Raw genomic sequence first — 18,722 nt, forward strand, 5'->3', positions numbered from 1 at the left:
GATTTGCAACAGCAATTTTTCCAAAAGGGTTAAGTTTTGTATGCACAAGTCACCCTCTCATCTAGGTATTCTACTTAGCATTTTAATATCATTTTATACAATCAGCAGGTTTGCCCTTTTTCTAGTTACCTTCTAGTAACTCTTCCACAGCTATTTTAATCAAAAAGCCCATCAGTAAGATGCACCTTTGTTTTACAAATGAAAACTGCACTTCTCTTCAGCATATGTAATTGCTGAACACTAGCTTCTGTAAAAACAACCCAAAGTAAGAAACAGAGCATGTATAAGAAGCTCTGTTCCTATATTACATGTCTAGAACTGAATTCAAACTCCAGCTGAAGTCACCATTGCCCACAGAAGACAGGGTGATTTGGCAAGGAGATGCCTTAACACAGCAAACTTTGTAGTGAAAACACATACCAAAATCAATTATTACCAGAAGCTTGAACCACACTTTATGGATATGAAAGATGATTTTCATTAAATGAAAATAAAAAATAAATAGTCAATTAAATAAATTAGGAAGAACATCACATAACAGAAATAATGGCCTGAACTGAAATTATGTATTATTAAGATGGATGGAGACTAAGAGGTAACAAAATCCTTTTAATACAGAGCACCACACTAACCAGTACCTTCTGGCTTAAATATTATAAAGATTATAAAGAACTTTCTGGCATTTAGTCAAACCAAGACAATTTTTGCCACAGCTGTGACAAAACCAAACCTAGTAATTTCCTAAAAGAAAAAAGAAGTTTTATTTGGCTTCTATTTGATGCACTGTTTCATGGTACACACTCAGCAAACTAAATCTCACGTTTAATGATACTTTTGGAGGAGCAATAGATTCCCATAATCCTATTCTCCCTGCCCCACTTCTGCTTCCATTTTTACATTTTCTCTTTTCTTGAGAAACAAGCTTTCATACGTATCAATACATAATTTCAGATACTAGCAGTATATATCCTTGAAGTCTGAATTATCAATCCATATTCAATAAAGCATAATGTTTATACAGGAATAACACAAAATAACATGTTCCTGCTATAATATTCAGAAGAAAAAATAAGGTAAGCAAACTGAAAAATGGGGATGTTTTACAAGCCATTAGTAATGTCAAGATTCTGCCTGTTTACATGTAGTTGTGCCCTGGTTCAAACCACATCTACTTTGAAATAGAGTTGTTATAATGAAACGAGATCTTCTGGCTCTGCCTGTTTTCCGCTTTTTACCCTCCCATGCCCCTCTGTGTCCATACTGCTTTGAAAAGTGAAGCAATCCCTCAGGTCTAGAAAAATTATCCCACACTGTATCTAATTCAAGGACTCTCCCTCCTCTTACTCTCTCTTCTTTTCCCTTTTTTGCGTGACAAGCAGAGAGGGAAGCACGACCTTGTGTTGTATGTAGAGCAGATGTGGTCAGGAATGTGCAACCGAGAGCAACAGTAAATCAGACCATGTGTATCTGCAAATACAGTTATTTCACAATAACCTCCTACTTATGCAAATCAGGCCTCATTGCCTTAACAAAGTAAGAGACAGAGTAATTTTCAAACATAGTCACACTGTAGTGACAGAAGTTACCGCTCCAATTTTTCATAACTATATCAGGTTATCACACCACCACCATCACAGTGCACGGACATGGGGACAGAGGATGTGTGCCACAAAGCCCCCGTTCGTTCCTAATAGACCTGATCTCAATCACTGCACAGCACAGGCTGAAATACAGTGCAGAGCCCCAGACAATAAAGTCTCTCACACTTTCCTGTAAAATGGGATCCTCCCCCAGACATAACCTTCTCCTTCACCCACTTCTGTCCTGAGACTTGAGAACCTTTTACAGCACCCACAGTAGTTCTGTTCTGGTCTCACATCTCAACAGGGAGAGGAAGATTATTTGCCAGCCAAACAACTGGGTGAAGGAAAGGGAACTGAGAATACTGTCCACTTGTTCCCAAACATGGGAGCAGAGAGGTCGCAAAACCAACCCCACCCAAATGCAGGGGAAAGAAACAGAGGGGAGGAAGACACACAAGGATGGGCGACTGTCCTGGTTTCAGCTGGGACAGAGTTAATTGTCTTCCTAGTAGCTGGTACAGTGCTATGTTTTTGAGTTAGGTATGAGAAGAATGTTGATAACACTGATGTTTTCAGTTGTTGCTAAGTAATGTTTAGTCTAAAGTCAAGGATTTTTCAGTTTTTGATGCCCAGCCAACAAGAAGGCTGGAGGGGCACAAGAAGTTGGAAGGGGACACAGCCAGGGCAGCTGACCCAAACTGGCCAATGGGGTATTCCATACCATGTGGTGTCATGCCCAGTATATAAACTGGGGGTGTTGGCAGGGAGGGGCAGATCACTGCTCAGGAACTAACTGGGCATCGGTTGGCAAGTGGTGAGCAATTGCACTGTGCATTATTTGTATATTCCAATCCTTTTACTATCACTGTTGTCATTTTATTAGTGCTGTCATTATCATTATTAGTTTCTTGTTTTCTGTTCTATTAAACCGTTCTTATCTCAACCCACAAGTTTTACTTCTTTTCCTGATTTTCTCCCCCATCCCACTGGGTGGTGGTGGGGGAGTGAGTGAGCAGCTGCGTGGTGCTTAGTTGCTGGCTGGGGTAAAACCACAACAGTGACGAAGAGTAGGGCCAAGCTAATGCGTATGAGTAAAATGCAACAGTATAAGGCCATCATCGGTACCTAATAATTTTGGTATCCATTTTTACTGCCTACATTTAAGATTTGGAAAGGGCTTTGGCATGAGCATTCTGCCTATCACTGCTAAGCAGTTAGAAATCATCCCATCTACAGACTGCTTAGACAGCTCTGCTTCCAAATACCTACAAGTCAGGCTGCCTCTCCTTCTCAAAGAGCAACTCAGCTCCTTCATTCTTTGAGCAATTGCTTCCCTGAAGAGAGCAAATCCTCACACTGTAGATATCTAGCATACGTAAGAAAAAACTCATATATCTAGCAATCAATTTATTGAGCACACTGAATAAAACAAGCTTCTGTTGAAGAAAAAAAAAATCCATGAAGTGTATAAACAAATCTGGTATATCCAACACAAAAGAAGACAGCAGTACATACTCTTATAAAATTGCAGAACAATATTCTCTTGAGAGAATAGATTACACCCAGTCATGAAGACATGGCAAATTCCCACAATATATTCAATTTTTACTTCCCTAAAGAGAAGATTCTTCAAGTTGTCTCAAAATTCACTTTTTCTGCAGTGCTATGAACTATAGCAGGACACTGGCTATTGTTTTTAAATCTGTTAACCATTCGGCACCATCATTGTTGTAATAGTAATTTCATGATGAGCAAGTACAGCTGAAACCCATACAGCTCCAGAATGTCTTTTGAAAGTATCATAAAGAGAACAGGTGAAAAAGCTAGTAGTATTTTTTAACATCAAAAAGGAATTTTGCTAAGCCAAAGTAAGTGAGAATTCAGGAAAAACTGTAGGCTTAGATGAATACAGCTTGCAGTGCTGAAAGAAATAGTGTATTTTGCAAACTGGAGAACTGACTGACAGTCTAGAGACTTTGCCTTCTATGGATGTATCATGCATACTTTTCTTACAATTATCTTTGGCTTAAGATAGAATTCCTACAAATCCCTGTGCCTGAGGCAACCTTACACACCAAAATCGCAGATTAGTAAGCTTTGTAAGTGGATTTATGTGAATCCCATTTATACCGTCTGAATTAGAAGATCATGCTGCTACAATCTCATTTTTTGTTGCCTGTGTTTGAGGGGGTTTTGTTGCAAGCCTTTTTTTTCAGACAGCTTATATTCAGGAAGTTTAAGAACCTAACGTGCTCCTCTTCTGTATCAAATTAATAAATCAAGGTACAGATAAATACCTCTAGAGCTTTACCAATTCTCAATATCTCTCTCTGGCTGTACAGATCATGTTCACAGCAAAAAGAAGGTAGCAAAAACAAAAGTGTGACACAAGACATTGCTGAGAGAAGACTAATCTTCATTTCTCCTTTAGTCCTGCAATTAATGTTAGATTACTAACCCAATGAGGGATTACTCTTCTCCATGCAAAGCAGTAAATGGCTTTGGTAAGACTCTCTTAACACATCAACTCCTGCAGGAGTAGGATTTCATTTAAAAAAAAATACTCAGTTGCTGATCCAACTAGTTCCAAATGCACAAATACAAATCAAAGTTTTTAGTCCTCCTGATTCATCAGTGAGTCTGTGCTGCTCTCCATAACTCAGCTTAAACAATAAGAAAGCGAACTAGCAATCTGGCAAGCTTACGTGTGCTATTCAGAATTCCACGGATACAAACTTCACTCTGCTTTTACCAGGCAAAATCACAACTAGATAAGACACCTCTAAATATGTGAATACAATACAGAGCTTTTAAACAAATCTGAATGGAGAATGTTCAGAACTTAGGCAGACATTGTTATTGCCACACTGTGCTTATATATTTCACTGGCAATTTCCATGACTCCAAGCACATGCGTGTATCAAAAAGTTAAAGACTGTAAAACAATAAAGCAATATGTAGTTTGAGAAAACATAACTGTTCTTTTAAAAATCAGACAGATAGATATTCCCAGGTACAGTTTTCTATAGTTCAGCCAGCTAGCTATCTAACAAATAACTGTATATTATGCAATGTTTTCAAGTGGACGAAATCATGGTAATCTTTAAAAACAGACCTGGAAAGACTCCAAGTCCTTTGTTGACTTCAAGGCTAATGACTAGCATCTGAGCTGTGATGCTAAAAATCTGTCGAGGTGCAAAGTTCAAACCATCTGTTACCTGAAAGTTGAAGCCTCCAGACATTGCTCCTGTAGAAAACAAAAACATGAATTTATTCTTGTATTAGTCTGTTTGTCATCCAAAACATACAAACATACACTGGACACCTTCTGCTCTTAGCTACAGTGAAATATATCCAAAGTCATCCTGAAGCAATTTTTGATCAGTACCTTTGTATCTTAATTAGAATTAAATAAATTAATAATGTAGATAACACCTTCTGAAGGAAGAACTACTGGCTGTTGTTTACACTGAAGGCCAGACATCCCTTAGATGTAAATCAGCAGAGTGCCCCTTCCTTCCTTTCTTCACTGACCCCAGTGGAGCTGAAACCAAGTTAAACTTGGGGAGACAATGACTCCCAGATTTCCTGCTCCTTTTGTATCTTAGGAGGGACCAAAGCCCTTTAGCAGTCACATTTTAGCAAAGAAGGAATCTGGGGAGAGAAACAACTAGAATGTTCTTTCATTTTGATTTACATTTAAAGGACTGAATCAACTCTCAGGTTGTTTCCTTTGCCTCTTCACTCTGCTTCAGCTTTCCTGAAGAGCGTATGTTGTCACAGCTTAAACTATTTCAGAGGTTATGTGTACTCATAATAAACACACATTTTTTTCTTTAATCTTAGGACCTGTATGTACTTTGGCACAAGCTATAGCAAAATACCTCCAGGAGTCTGAGTGGATTCCTATAAAAATACATCTCTCGGAACTGACTTACTGCTTTAAGTAGAGGCTCCCCAGATTTTTTAATTAGGTAGAAAGAGAGAATGAAAAATTGAAACATTAATTGTTGCAAACCATTACCATTGCTCTTCTACTTGCTGTGCCCATTTTAGCCATGAGATACTGCTAGATGAATATATATCCTGAAAGTGAGAGAGTGCCATGTACTTTCACAAAAGATCAGCACTCCTTGCCTAACTATAAATTAACATATCAGAAGTAAATATGGGTTCTGAGATTACAGTTAACAACTCCCCTAGGCAATACTCTTATATCCAGCCAGGCACTGAAGCACCTCTGGGACATCATATTGTTTTTATTTTAAAAGTTTTTATTCTCTGATGTTTTCTCTTGAAAAAAATCCACAAGTAGGTGTACATTTAAAAACGCACTGAGGAGTCTACCCTTTGCCTCAGGTTGGAAAAAAAAGGCTTACTTAGCCTCACCTCCTTTTTTGGCTAATGCAGGTCAACTGCTCGATTGACACAGACATTCTGTCATTGGCAGAGTCAGGAACAGAACTAAACCCTGAAGTGCTGCTTGGGTGGAGCATGTATTATTTTATCGCAATTAATTTTTAAAGGCATATCTGATCAGGGGTGATAAAAAGGACACCAGAAGGAGGATTGTAAAAATTGCACTGAAAAGACACTGAGACTTCAGAACCAACAAGACTTCAGTTCAGTACTGCCCTAAGGGAAACACTGGCAGGGTTTAAGGGCAAACCCCATACTGTGAAAACAGGATGGGAGCACCCTTGACTGAAGCAAGGGTGGAAAAGGGAAGGAATTCTCGCACTGAAAGAGGAGTACAGAAAAGGAAAGGTATGTTCTGCTTCCGCATTTTCGCTGGTGACAGAACAATCAGGCATTATAGAGGAAACGAACACAAAATTTAAGGGAAAAACATGAGAACAATGAATGAGATACTGAGCAAAGATGAAGGGAAAATTTTATGAGGTCTAATGTTAGAGGCATAAAAGCAAAGTATGGTAGTACTTCCTTTGGCAGTACAAAAGATCCCGAGGATGGAGAGTCACTGCCATGTACAGATGTAAAAGATCTGTGGTGCCATGAGGAACAGCCAGGGGACGGAAGAGCTGGCTCAGCCAAGAAGATGCTGCTTTTCCCCTTGAAAAGGGCAAGAGTGAGTAGGAAGAGTATATGCCAGGCTGCAGAAACCATGAAGTGGGGGTACTTCCCAGGAGGAGCCAAAGAAGCTAGCACACACTAGAAGACTGAAGATGAGGGACAGGGCAGCTGAAGAGAAAAGGGGTAAAAAACTGAATGATAGTAACCAGATAAGGAAAGGCCCCAGGACAAGGCTGGAGCAAGAAGGTGAGAGTAACAAGTACATTTCTAGCAACAGCCCAAAATGAAGGAAGAAAGAAAATCACAGAGTGAGAAAGGAAAAGAAACAAAATGTCCAAAGTACTTTCTGAAATACTGGAGGCCATGAGGCTGAGCATATGGCAGAGCCAGAGCAGCTGCAAGAGCTGACACATGACCTGGGCAATTTTACATTTCAAATTTACTGTACAACCCACACTCCCACTCACTGGAGAATGAAATTTGCTGTTCGTTTTACTTTTATTAATCAAGATTCACTTCCTAAGACTACAGATGTGCACTTGCCCTTTCTGGAACAGAGTGGATTCATTTCCTCACGCTGAGACTACCACCGTCCTGCCACCATAGGGGTTTTTACAAGTCAAAGTCTCCCTTGGAAAAATTTCAACAGCTTGGCTCACTTTTGCCATGCTCTTGACCTTTCATTTCCTGTGCAAATTATTTGAGCGGGATACTTACAGCTCACCAGCAGCTGCTTGTAAAGCAATTTCAGCAACACATGTGCACCCTACAAGACAGTGCATCGGAAGTCTGAGTACTTTAACCTGCACCAAGCCTCATGAAGACACAGCATAGATCTGGAATGACTGCTGCAGCCAAGGGAGCACTAGAAATAATTCCAGCCTGCCTTGGGGCTGGCAAGGGAGTGCTGCACCTCTGCCATCTCCTTCCCCAAAACTGGTTTATTTCTTCTTTAACAATTCCTTTCTTCTTTCAGCTGAGGTAACACAAAAATACAGTTAGAGCAGGAGAAAAGCAGCTATTGCCCTGTAAAAGCCCCACCTCTTCCTCTGGCTGGAACCCCGCTGGGATGTTCATTCCTGCATTTTCCCAGCACTGCTACTCAAGGATGCATGAAGCTGCCCTGACTTCTTTTTTTTTTTATTGCCCACACATTCTGTCTGTAGCAGCAGCACAAATAACCCCATCTCTAGCTCTGGCCACTGGCAGAAAAAAGAGACAATGGTTACAGCTGAATTCCTTCACAGCCTGAAAAGGAGGCTGACATCACGCAGATGAACCATAACTTCATTGCCCAGAGCTGCTCAGGAACACAAATATACTGTGGCAGGTATCCGAGAGACTGTTGGTCCCTGAATAGCTCTACACTGTAGCAAGACAGAAAGGCTTCAGGAGATTCTCAATGACAATGGTCAAAAAAATATTTTTTTCCTGTGAAAGCTGCATGGCAATGTTCCCCTACTGCAGACCTGTATTCAGAAAGAAGGCTGCTACCAGCTGAACCATTAATACACCAAGGATTCTTGGTGAGCACACATTTAAGTACTCATCAGACCCTCTCCTATTTAGTTTGTGACATCATGTATCACATAACCGGTGCTCTGAGATTTTTGTGACATTACAAGGAGATCTTCAAAGGATTACAAACACAAATATGCTGAATAGGAGCAGTATTTTGGTAACAAATGTGGTATTTTTGAAACCACATACCATCATGTACAAATACCAGCTGCCCTTCAATTATATGAGCCTGGGTAAAACTAAGGATGCTCTTGTTTGGAGAAGACTTCAGAGCCAAGTGCCCATTGCTAGGTGGAGTAATGGAATATATCAGTTCTGATGGTGAGGAGTCCTTGTCTTCCGCACAGAGGTCATCAATAGTTATTTCTGTGATTGAACCCACCCAGACCTAGAAAAGCAAAAATAAAAAAATTATAGTATTAAAGAAAATGCATATAAGAGAAAATCAGGGGAAAAAAGAAAACTAAAAAAAAAAAAAGAAAAGAAGAAAGATTTGTGCTGTGCAACACTAGCAGCTATGAGAAGTTTCCTTACTGTACATCCAAATCTCATGGACTGGAACAGTTCATGCTGGCAAATGGTTTTCAAAAAACAAGACCACAAAATAATACAAGTAAACATACCCTACAACAGTTTGAGTTTTAGAGAGCTGCAGCACGAGTGCTCTATTTGTCAGGCACTATCCAAACTCTTACAAACATAACAAAATTGTATTATGATAACTGAGTCAAGGAGCTCCTTTCCAACACATACACGTGAATATTACTGTCATGTACTTCACAGCAGGCAAGGCATTCAATATGGTCTACTTTCACTAGCAGAAAAGAAAAAAGAAAACAGCCCAGGGACAGCACACTCTCCAACAGAAATGGAACACTTCTTGTAGCTGCATCATTTCCTTCTAACAACATGCACTAAAGGCCCTTTTTTAGTGCACCAAACAACCCACAGAGGTGCTCAGTCCAGTGGGAGATGAAGGACTCAACACCTCCAACACCTGCTTAGCACTTCGCAAGGTCATGCTTCCAGACAAAAGAGCTAACTAGTTTTTAGAAAGACTGTATAAAACCCATTACTTAACACCAGTAAATCTAAATGCATCTTTTTTTTTTTTTAGCTTAAGATATGCACAAACTACAAGATCCTTCTTTCAAGCAGAAAGGACTGCTGCATGAGCTTCATCCATATCTTACTGGATAATTTGTTTGGAAAGGATAAGCAACAGCCCATTTTACTCTTCATCTTTATTGTATCTACTTGGAATTGCAGACAAAGGTACTAAGACTAACAAAGAACAATACATATTTATCTCAACATAAAATGAAATTCCCAAATATTCAATACGATGACACCAATTCTTCCCATGCAGAATTTATATCATAACATACAATCTTAAGAGCCTGAGCCTTTAAAAACCTCCGCTTCAGCTTCAAAACACATACTGCATCATCCCTTCCTGCCTTCCTAGGATCTTAGTACACTTAACAAGTATCTGGTAGTAACATCACACCAAATGGTTGAAGAGAGAACACAATCCTTGAAAAAGGGCATTTTACCTCTCCCAAAACCAAAAATCAGCAATCACAGATTTTTCCCTAAGTATTAATTTTACTTTTTAATAAAAACAATGGAAGAAAAACTTTTCAAGCCACTAGGATTTTTGCCACAACACTTCAAGAGAGGAAAGATTTCAGACTACATTGTGTCACAAAATATGTGCCATGGAAAAAGGGATACTAAAATGAAAATATATCATAGAATGGTTTGGGTTGGAAGGGACCTTAAAGATAGATCATCTAGTTCCAACACCCCTGCCATAAGCAGGGACACCTTCCACTAGACCAGGTTGCTCAAAGCCCCATCTAACCTGGCCTTGAACACTTCCAGGGATGGGGCAGCCAGAACTTCTCTGGGCAACCTGTTCCAGTGTCCCACCACCCTCACAGTAAAGAATTTCTTCCTAATATCTAATCTAAATCCACCCTCTTTCAGTTTAAAACCATCACCCCTCGTCCTATCACTACACGCCCTGATAAAAAGTCCCTTCCCGTCTTTCCTGTAGACCCCCTTTAAGCACTGGAAGGCCGCTATATAGTATCCCCAGACCCTGCTCTTCTGAGGCTGAACAACCCCAACTCTCTCAGCCTGTCTTCACAGGAGAGGTGCTCCAGCCCCCTGATCATCTTTGTTGCCCTCCTCTGGACTCCCTCCAACAGGTCCACATCCTTCTTATGTTGGGGGCCCCAGAACTGAATGCAGTACTGCAGGTAGGGTCCCACGAGAAAGGAGTAAAGGGGGAAAATCACCTCCCTTCACCTGCTGATTACACTTCTTTTGATGTAGCCCGGAACACAGTTGGCTTTCTGGGCTGTGAGCACACATTGCTGGCTCATACTCAGTTTTTCATCCACTAATATCCCCACATCCTTCTCCGCAGGGCTGCTCTCAATCCACTCATCGTCCAGCCTGTATTTGTGCTTGGGATTGCCCTGACCCATGTGCAGGACCTTGCACTTGGCCCTGCTGAACTTCAAGAGGTTCACACAGGTCTACCTCTCAAGCCTGTCAAGGTCCCTCTGGATGGCATCCCTTCCCTCCAGCATGTCAACCACACCACACAGCTTGGTGTCGTCAGTAACTTGCTGAGGTGCACTCAATCCTACTGTCCATGTCAATGACACAGATGTTAAACAGCACCGGTCCCAATACCGACCCCTGAGGAACACCACTCGTCACTGCTCTCCACTCAGATATCGAGCTGTTGACCACAACTCTCTGAGTGCGACCATCCAGCCAATTCCTTATCCACAGAGTGGTCCATCCATCAAATCCATGTCTCTCCAATTTAGAGACAAGGGATGTCATGTGGGACACTGTCAAATGCTTTGCACAAGTCCAGGTAGATGACGTCCGTTGCTCTTCCCTTATCCACTCTACACAGCAACCCCGTTGTAGAAGACCACCAAATTTGTCAGGCACAATTTGCCCTGAGTGAAGCCATGTTGGCTGTCACCAATCACCTTCTTATTTTCTACGTGCCCTAGCATAGTTTCCAGAAGGATCCACTCCATGATCTTGCAGGGCAGAGAGGTGAGACTGACTGGCCTGTAGTTCCCTAGGTCTTCCTTTTTTCTCTTTTTAAAAATGGGGGTTATGTTTCCCCTTTTCCAGTCAGTGGGAACTCCACCAGACTGCCACAACTTCTCAAGTATGATGGGTAATGGCTTAGCCACTTCCTCCGCCAGTTCCCTCAGGACCTGCAGATGCATCTCATCAAGTCCCATGGACTTGTGCACCTTCAGGTTCCTTAGATGGTCTCGAACCTGACCTTCTCCTATGGTGGGTGGTTATTCATTCTCCCAGTCCCCACCTTTGCCTTCTGCGTCTTGGGCAGTGTGGCTGGAGCACTTGCTGGTGAAGACTGAGGCAAAAAAGTCATTGAGTACCTCAGCCTTCTCCATGTCACAGGTAACCAGGTCTCCCGTTTCCTTCTGGAGAGGGACCACATTTTCCCTAGTCTTCCTTTTATCACCAACGCACCTCTAGAAACTTTTCATGTTGACCTTCACGTCCCTGGCCAGATTTAATTCTATCGGGGATTTGCCTTCCTAACCTGATCCCTGGCTACTCAAACAATTTTTCTCTATTCCTCCCAGGCTATTTGTCCTTGCTTCCACCCTCTGTAGGCTTCCTTTTTGTGTTTGACTTTGTCCAGGAACTCCTTGTTCATCCATGCAGGCCTCCTGGCATTTTTGCCTGACTTCCTCTTTGTTGGGATGCATCACTGCTGAGCTTGGAGGAGGTGATCCTTGAATATTAACCAGTTTTCTTGGGCCCCTCTTCCCTCCAGGGCTTTATCCCATGGCTTTCTACCAAGCAGATCCCTGAAGAGGCCAAAGTGTGCTCTCCTGAAGTCCAGGGCAGTGAGCTTGCTGTGTGCCCTCCTCACTGCCCTAAGGATCTTGAACTCCACCATTTCATAGAGCCAAGGCTGTCCTTGAGCTTGACATTCCCCACCAGCCCCTCCTTGTTGGTGAGAACAAGGTCCAGCATAGCACCTCTCCTCATTGGCTCCTCTATGACGCGGAGAAGGAATTTGTCATCAATGCATTCCAGGAACCTCCTGGATTGCTTATGCCCTGCCGTATTGTCCCTCCAACAGACATCAGGATGGCTGAACTCCTCCATGAGGACCAGGGCTTGTGAATGTGAGGCTGCTCCTACCTCTCTATAGAGGGCCTCATCAGCTGGGTCTTACTGGTCAGGTAGCCTGTAGCAGACCCCCACATATATATCTGTTTTCTAAATAGATAAAAAGAAGTTGTATTAACATTTTATAATAGAAAGTATCTTGCAACCACGAAATAGCTACTTCCTCCCTTGAAATACGTATTTCACTGTAATGTAATTACTACTATTGAAGTTTGATAACAGACGCCACCTAAGAAAACATCGGATGATAAGTAATAGCAAAGGCTGACTTATTGAGCGGCACCAAATAAGCACATCAGTGTCACTGGTTTTGTACTGAGACCCTTTAACTCATCTCAGTAGCACTTGAGTCAGATTATCCTACATAGAAAATAAAAGGCCACACACAGAATATGCAAAAACATAAGAAAGGACTATGCAAACATGTTATTACAAATGACTCATTAAATGCCCTAGAGTTTTGAAATTTTTTTACTAAAGGAAAAAATTAGCTTTTTTTCTATAAAGCCAGTGTTTACTTCTACTGTTCCAGCACACTAACACACAATGCTTTTTAAAGTACTGTACATGACCTGCAACATGATCCTTGAGGAATGAAAGGAGATCCAAGAGCTGAAAAGGGCTGCAGGGAAGCAGACACTTACAATTCTGCAAATACTGTACAAGTGTCTTATTTTCCACATCTGGGATCAAGTCCTCCTTGAAGAGCACCAGAAAACTGTATCTGAGCTTCCAGGATGTAGCATTACACTAATTTTGCATGTGCCTAACACATTCCACAGGCATGGTCCAAAAAAAAGGTTCATGGTTCATGACACTGCCCAATGGGAAGCAATTCATTCTGCTTTACTTACAGCATTCAGCTTGTCAGTATGTCCTTGCATGCTACATATCCTACCAGACACTATATTCGTGGCCATTTTAATACTCTGGTGAGTGAGTGATTTAAAGAAACCAAAACGAACAAACAAACACAAAAAATCAGTGGTGTTTTTTTTTTAATCTAATTCTAGGAAAATACAGCCCTCTTGTGGCAACAGGAGGATACAGTCATTTCACAGCATCACTACCCATAAATACATTTAACATACATAAATGCAGCAAATAATGCCAGGATAGTGATTTTCTTAAAAATATCCTACTTCCTTTCCCCATTCCCACCCCAGAAAAAAAAATTACCATAGAACCTGTGGAAATTTTAGGATATTATACCTAAAATGCTGTATAGTTTCTAAATAAACACATCCCTCATGCACTTAACTGTTCTAATGGAAAGACTTTAAATTAAATGCAAGGATTACTAGCATGCCTTACAGAAGCTCTCAGGACAATAAAACTTTCTGCATCTCATATGTTACAATTAATGTAAATACTTCAGCATGTCATAAATTCTCAGCCAAAAAAAACCCCAACTCCCTAAAAATTTCACTTACTTTCATTTCCTAGGGAAAAATCAGAAACAACTCCCAAAATGTTTGGTTGTTTGTCCTCCTGAAATTCCCCCATGGTGTTCATAACCTTCATAACAACAGACAAGTTTGTTTGAAGAAGGGATGTTATGGATGCCTCAGAAGTGAGGGAGCTAGAGTTGAAGGACTCATTCAGCATGTGTACACATGCCCAACAGTTTCCTGCATTTGGCCAGAAGCCTCATGACAAAGGCCAAAATTAACTTTCATATATCCACACCAACCTCACTGGCCACATAATGCAGGTCTTTACAGAGGCTATTTCTCAACAGCAGATGCCATATGCTAATCTATTTTTTAATTGTTCAGCAGTTCTTTCTCACTCTCTGTATTGAGATCTGCAAAATTTCTGAGGTGTTAAGCTTCAGTCAACTCAAATGGTCCTAATGGACTTCAGTTTTCACAGTACTGGTCCCTCATTTTATACTTTTGTATATTTTGTACATTTCCAACCTTTCAAAAGATATAAAAGAGCTACTGCTTTTAAAAAAAGCAACACACAGTTTATTACTCAACATTCACCACTAGCAATGTCCTTGAAGAGCACAGACTGCTTGGCTAGAACATGGAGCCAGCAAGTTATCACCCTACACAGGAATGCCCAGCTCATCTCGATATTTAGCAGGACTAAGAAAAACCCATTTTCTCCCACCTACTTTGGATGTGCAAGTTTGCTTTGAAGAGGATCATCTCAGTCTAATCCTCCCAGCATGTAACTCGACTGCCAGATTTGTTTTAGTCTGTGCATGAACCCAACACACGTGTGCATATTAGTACCCACTCATGACAAAAATAAAAGTTATTTCTCAGCAATAGCTTATGCATGACCAGCAAAACCACAGGCACCAAGGCAGCATCCTGGTTCTGGGCATGCAAACTGCTTCCCTAGCAGAGAGGACCAACTTTGGCTAGGTTAAGCTGTGTTATTATTGTTCTTGGGAAGCCTAGACTTACAGATATTTTTAGAAAAATCCATATGCTGCACTGCAGTGCACTGCACAGCCTCAGTTCCATTAACTGACTGCAGTTCAATGCCAGCAATGCACCAGAAAGGAGACAGAAAAATTTCTGAGTGGACATATATCCCTTTTGTCTGTGACTAGACAAACATTACTGGGTGCTGTGCTGATGTCTGTAAAGTACCATTGTAATTAATTTAACCAGGGAAGGTTTAACTCTGTGAAGCGAGTCTGCCCTTCTGCCAGCAGGCTCTGCTCAGGGCAGGGTGTCTTGTGTTGTGGGCATCTGCAGATTATCACGGACTACCTGCTGTCACTGTGAAGCTGCACAATACTACCCCTATCGCTGTTTAAAAATTATGTCTTTTCTCATGTGAAAAGGCTAAATACACAACACAAGGTTATGATAATCTTTACAGTAAACCATCTTCCCTCTGCCAACGCACAACTAAATATGTAAAATTAAATGCATGTTTTAGGTGCCACCAATTTTTAAACTGCATCATGCAGCACTAGGGATGATGTAGCCTCAAAATAACCTGCTTAGCTTCTTTCAAACCTATTCCTAAATATCTTCTCTGTCTTGACGCCTGTCAGCTGGTTTACTGTGACCACAGGTTCATTAGCTGACCCATATCTGTTTTGTTCTGCTTTTCAGAGTCACCCGATTTGTTTTCACTCATCAGATCTCAGATTGGAAGCCTTTACATGTGGGGACTTTTTGGTTTACATGGGCACAATATCCATAATGAATTGGTTCTGATACTGAGTGCTCTTATTATAACACAAACAAATAACAATCCTATAAATAAATAAATCTGAAGAAGCACTGACACTGAAGTGACAGTAGTGACTTTTTTCAAAGATCATAAGATTAAAAAGCCAGCTATTGTTAATAAGAGCAAAAGGTAGCATCAGTCAACAATCTTTAAATTCTCCTCAGGAATGGGGGGGGGGGAGCAGAGTTAGCATCAAGTTACCACGTCCTTTTTTTAGCCCATGGTATCATACAGTAATAACTTCAGTGTCTGCACTAATATTTTTATGACTGCTAACACCCTAGGTTTTCACAGATTGCATTGTATTATTCTTATCAGGAACTTTTAAAGAAGGGAATATTCCTGTTTTGTATCATAAATACCCAACACGTAGTCAATTCTCTAATTAAGTGCCAGTGAGAATGCTGCTCTTTTCTCTCATCCCATCCCAGTGGGAATCCAGAGAGGAGCAGGCAGCAGACTACACATCAGCAGGTCTGACCCTTCGGTACACTTAGTGGCAAGAGGCACAGGGTCTGAAGGCTGTGAAAAGACAACAGTGAGATGTTTGCACCCTCATCATCACTACTCTTGTTATTTTTCCAAGCTACGCTGTTCATTAACAGTCTTGAAGATGCCCTAGCAAACAACACTAAAACACAACAACGATCCAAGTGCAAGCCATCCCATGCCACAAGCCCTTTGTCAGTCTAAGAGACTTAATGTATCTTTAAGATCAAAAGAAAGCTCAGTCAGCCCTCTAGATAAACTTTACAACAGCAGAAAATGTTCCTCATGATGACTAGCATCTCCTTAAATACACATTACCCATGTACTACCTCCCTTCAGTAACATTAATTTATTTAAATCCCATGACCACCATTTATTATATTGACTATCCCACCAGATACAAACTTAATACTCTGTTAATGAAGGTGCATTAAATGGTATCAGGTTAGAAATAATTTTAACATTTCAAAATGTTGACAAACATACCCGAAGAATTCTGTTAACTTTTATAACAGGAGCTTCATCATTTACTGCAGTAACTGTTACAAATACAGTTTGGGGCAAACTTTGTTTCCACAATTCCGTGTTATTTACTATCACAGTAAAGCTGTCCATCAGTTCCTCACTGTCATCGTGAACATAGTAGATTAATTCCTGTTCCACCTGAAAAATATAACAACCTGAAAAATTAAAATGGCTAAAAGAAAATGAATGCCATATTAAAAAACCACAAATATTCAAGTGTAGTCAAGCCCCTCTGTATTTATTGCCTCAACTGTTTATGACTTCTAAGACTTTATTTATGCTCCTATCTGATCTGTACCTCTATCTTTGTTCTGTCCAGAACAGCAAATTTTACAGCTCATCTGTCCATTCCTCTAGCCAGAATATCTTATTTTGCCAGTCTTGACATTCCCCCTTCCTCCTGAAAGGAAAATAGAAAATCCAGTCCCATTATATTTACCACAATTTTTCCTGGAATCTATAAACTGAACATAGTATTAGTAGATGATGACTTATGACACAGTTTTGCTTCTTAGAGCTAAAAGACTGAAAATTAGCTTATCACGCACACACTGGCTCTCTGTGAGCAAAGACATGACCTAAAAAAATAATTTTTTTCCACTTTCCTCCTTGATCAATCTACACACCATTTCCTCTGGTCTTTTCAAAATGTACCCACAGTCTTGTCTGTCTTAGGTTTCCAGACCATCAACAACTCTGGCTAAGTGTGAGTGGCCCATCAGTCTAGTGTGATTATAGCACATTAGTCTGTGTGATCAGTGAAACACAAAGAAGTGATGTGGTTCACCAAAACAACAAGGCACCCTCCCTCCCCACCCCAAATGACCAGCTAGCAACTGCAGAAAGATCTTCAGTACAAGGCCAGAATAAAGCTCAAACGCATGCATCGCACCACCTCCCACCAAATCATTCCATAGCTTTTAGCAATACAAAGAACTAATCATGACTACAGCAAAGCAGATCTAAGTGCATTACCTGTTTTCTGGTAAATGTGGTTAACTTCATTCCAGGAACACGAGAGTCTTCAACAAACCCATGTTTTGGCTGCTCAGTTAAAATAAATTCACAGCTGAGTCCTGCAAAGTGTCTACTAGAAATTTTTAGATAGTCTTCCTTTAGGGCTTTTGAGCGCCCCTCAATTACTGTGAAGTTCTGTACTTCCAGTGGAATCATCCTGGGGATGATGTCTACAGAGATGTCTATTCCACTTACTGTTTGGACACCGTTAGTCACATCCAGAGAAAAACGGTCATCTAGTTGGTCAGAAACTGTCTGCACATACTGAACTTTGCCCTCATCAACATCTTGCTGTGTGAAGCTCAAAACTGGCCTTTGGTCAGCACCGAGATAACTTTCTTCTGAGGAAAACTTCCGAATGTATCCATGTAATGGAAGCTGTCTTACTGTGAACACTATCTCAGATGGAGAACTGTTTTCATGAACAACCTTAAATTTAAAAACATACCCCAAAATTATTTAAACAGAAATAGGAGAAATTCTATAATTCTCTTCTGAATTCTTCACTTTTAACCTGGGATTGTCTTCCTAATTAACTGGCATTCCACATTTGGGTTACACATTTCCTAATACAATACAATACTTTAAGTAGACATTAAATAAACACATCATGGGATTGTTTTGTAAATTTTGAAAAGGAACACACTGTGGAATTAACTAACAGCCTAAGAACCGTAAGCCCCTGCCTGAAACAAGGATTTCAACAGCACAGCCATGTGCTGCCAGAGTACCCTCACAGTGGTTACTGAAAGGCTACACACAATGGGGAGGAAAGTATTAATCAAAGACAAATTACCTCAGATTTGTGACTTGGTGGTTTTAAAATTTTGGATCTAATCCTCAGTGTTAATCAGGCTAGCTCCAAACTGAATGAAACAAAACCCTTTCTTCCTTGGCACTTCCCACCAGCTCAACTAAGAATGATACATGAAGTACCAACAACTGTCACAACTAAAACAAACATACAAATGCAGCATCTCCAAATCTTAACTTTCTCAAGCACCAATATGCAATGGAGTCAAAGAATATGGGCAGCCATTTTCTTTAACATAAACGGTTTTCCTTTCTAGAAACGGAAGCTTGCTAGTGTCAGTCTCTCCAGAATTAAGCATCCAGAATGCATCCATGTCAGTG

The 18,722-nt window shown here is 40.7% G+C and overlaps 1 protein-coding gene across 2 annotated transcripts in view; it reads right to left on the minus strand.

The window, feature by feature from the left end:
* LOC142027281 (chondroitin sulfate proteoglycan 4-like) overlaps positions 1–18,722 on the minus strand; it is a 45,322-nt gene that overhangs the window by 11,440 nt on the left and 15,160 nt on the right. The window contains exons 4-7 of one of the 2 annotated variants that reach the window (XM_075021137.1): positions 17,547–18,017; positions 16,533–16,709; positions 8,328–8,526; positions 4,699–4,830 (exon numbers count right to left, since the gene is read on the minus strand). In XM_075021137.1, the coding sequence (XP_074877238.1) occupies positions 4,699–4,830; positions 8,328–8,526; positions 16,533–16,709; positions 17,547–18,017 (979 nt within the window). The remainder of the gene's footprint in view (positions 1–4,698; positions 4,831–8,327; positions 8,527–16,532; positions 16,710–17,546; positions 18,018–18,722) is intronic. The other variant, XM_075021138.1, reaches the window with a different exon arrangement.

The sequence above is a fragment of the Buteo buteo genome, chromosome Z (genome assembly GCF_964188355.1).
Source record: "Buteo buteo chromosome Z, bButBut1.hap1.1, whole genome shotgun sequence".
In the NCBI taxonomy this organism is placed as follows: Eukaryota; Metazoa; Chordata; class Aves; order Accipitriformes; family Accipitridae; genus Buteo; species Buteo buteo.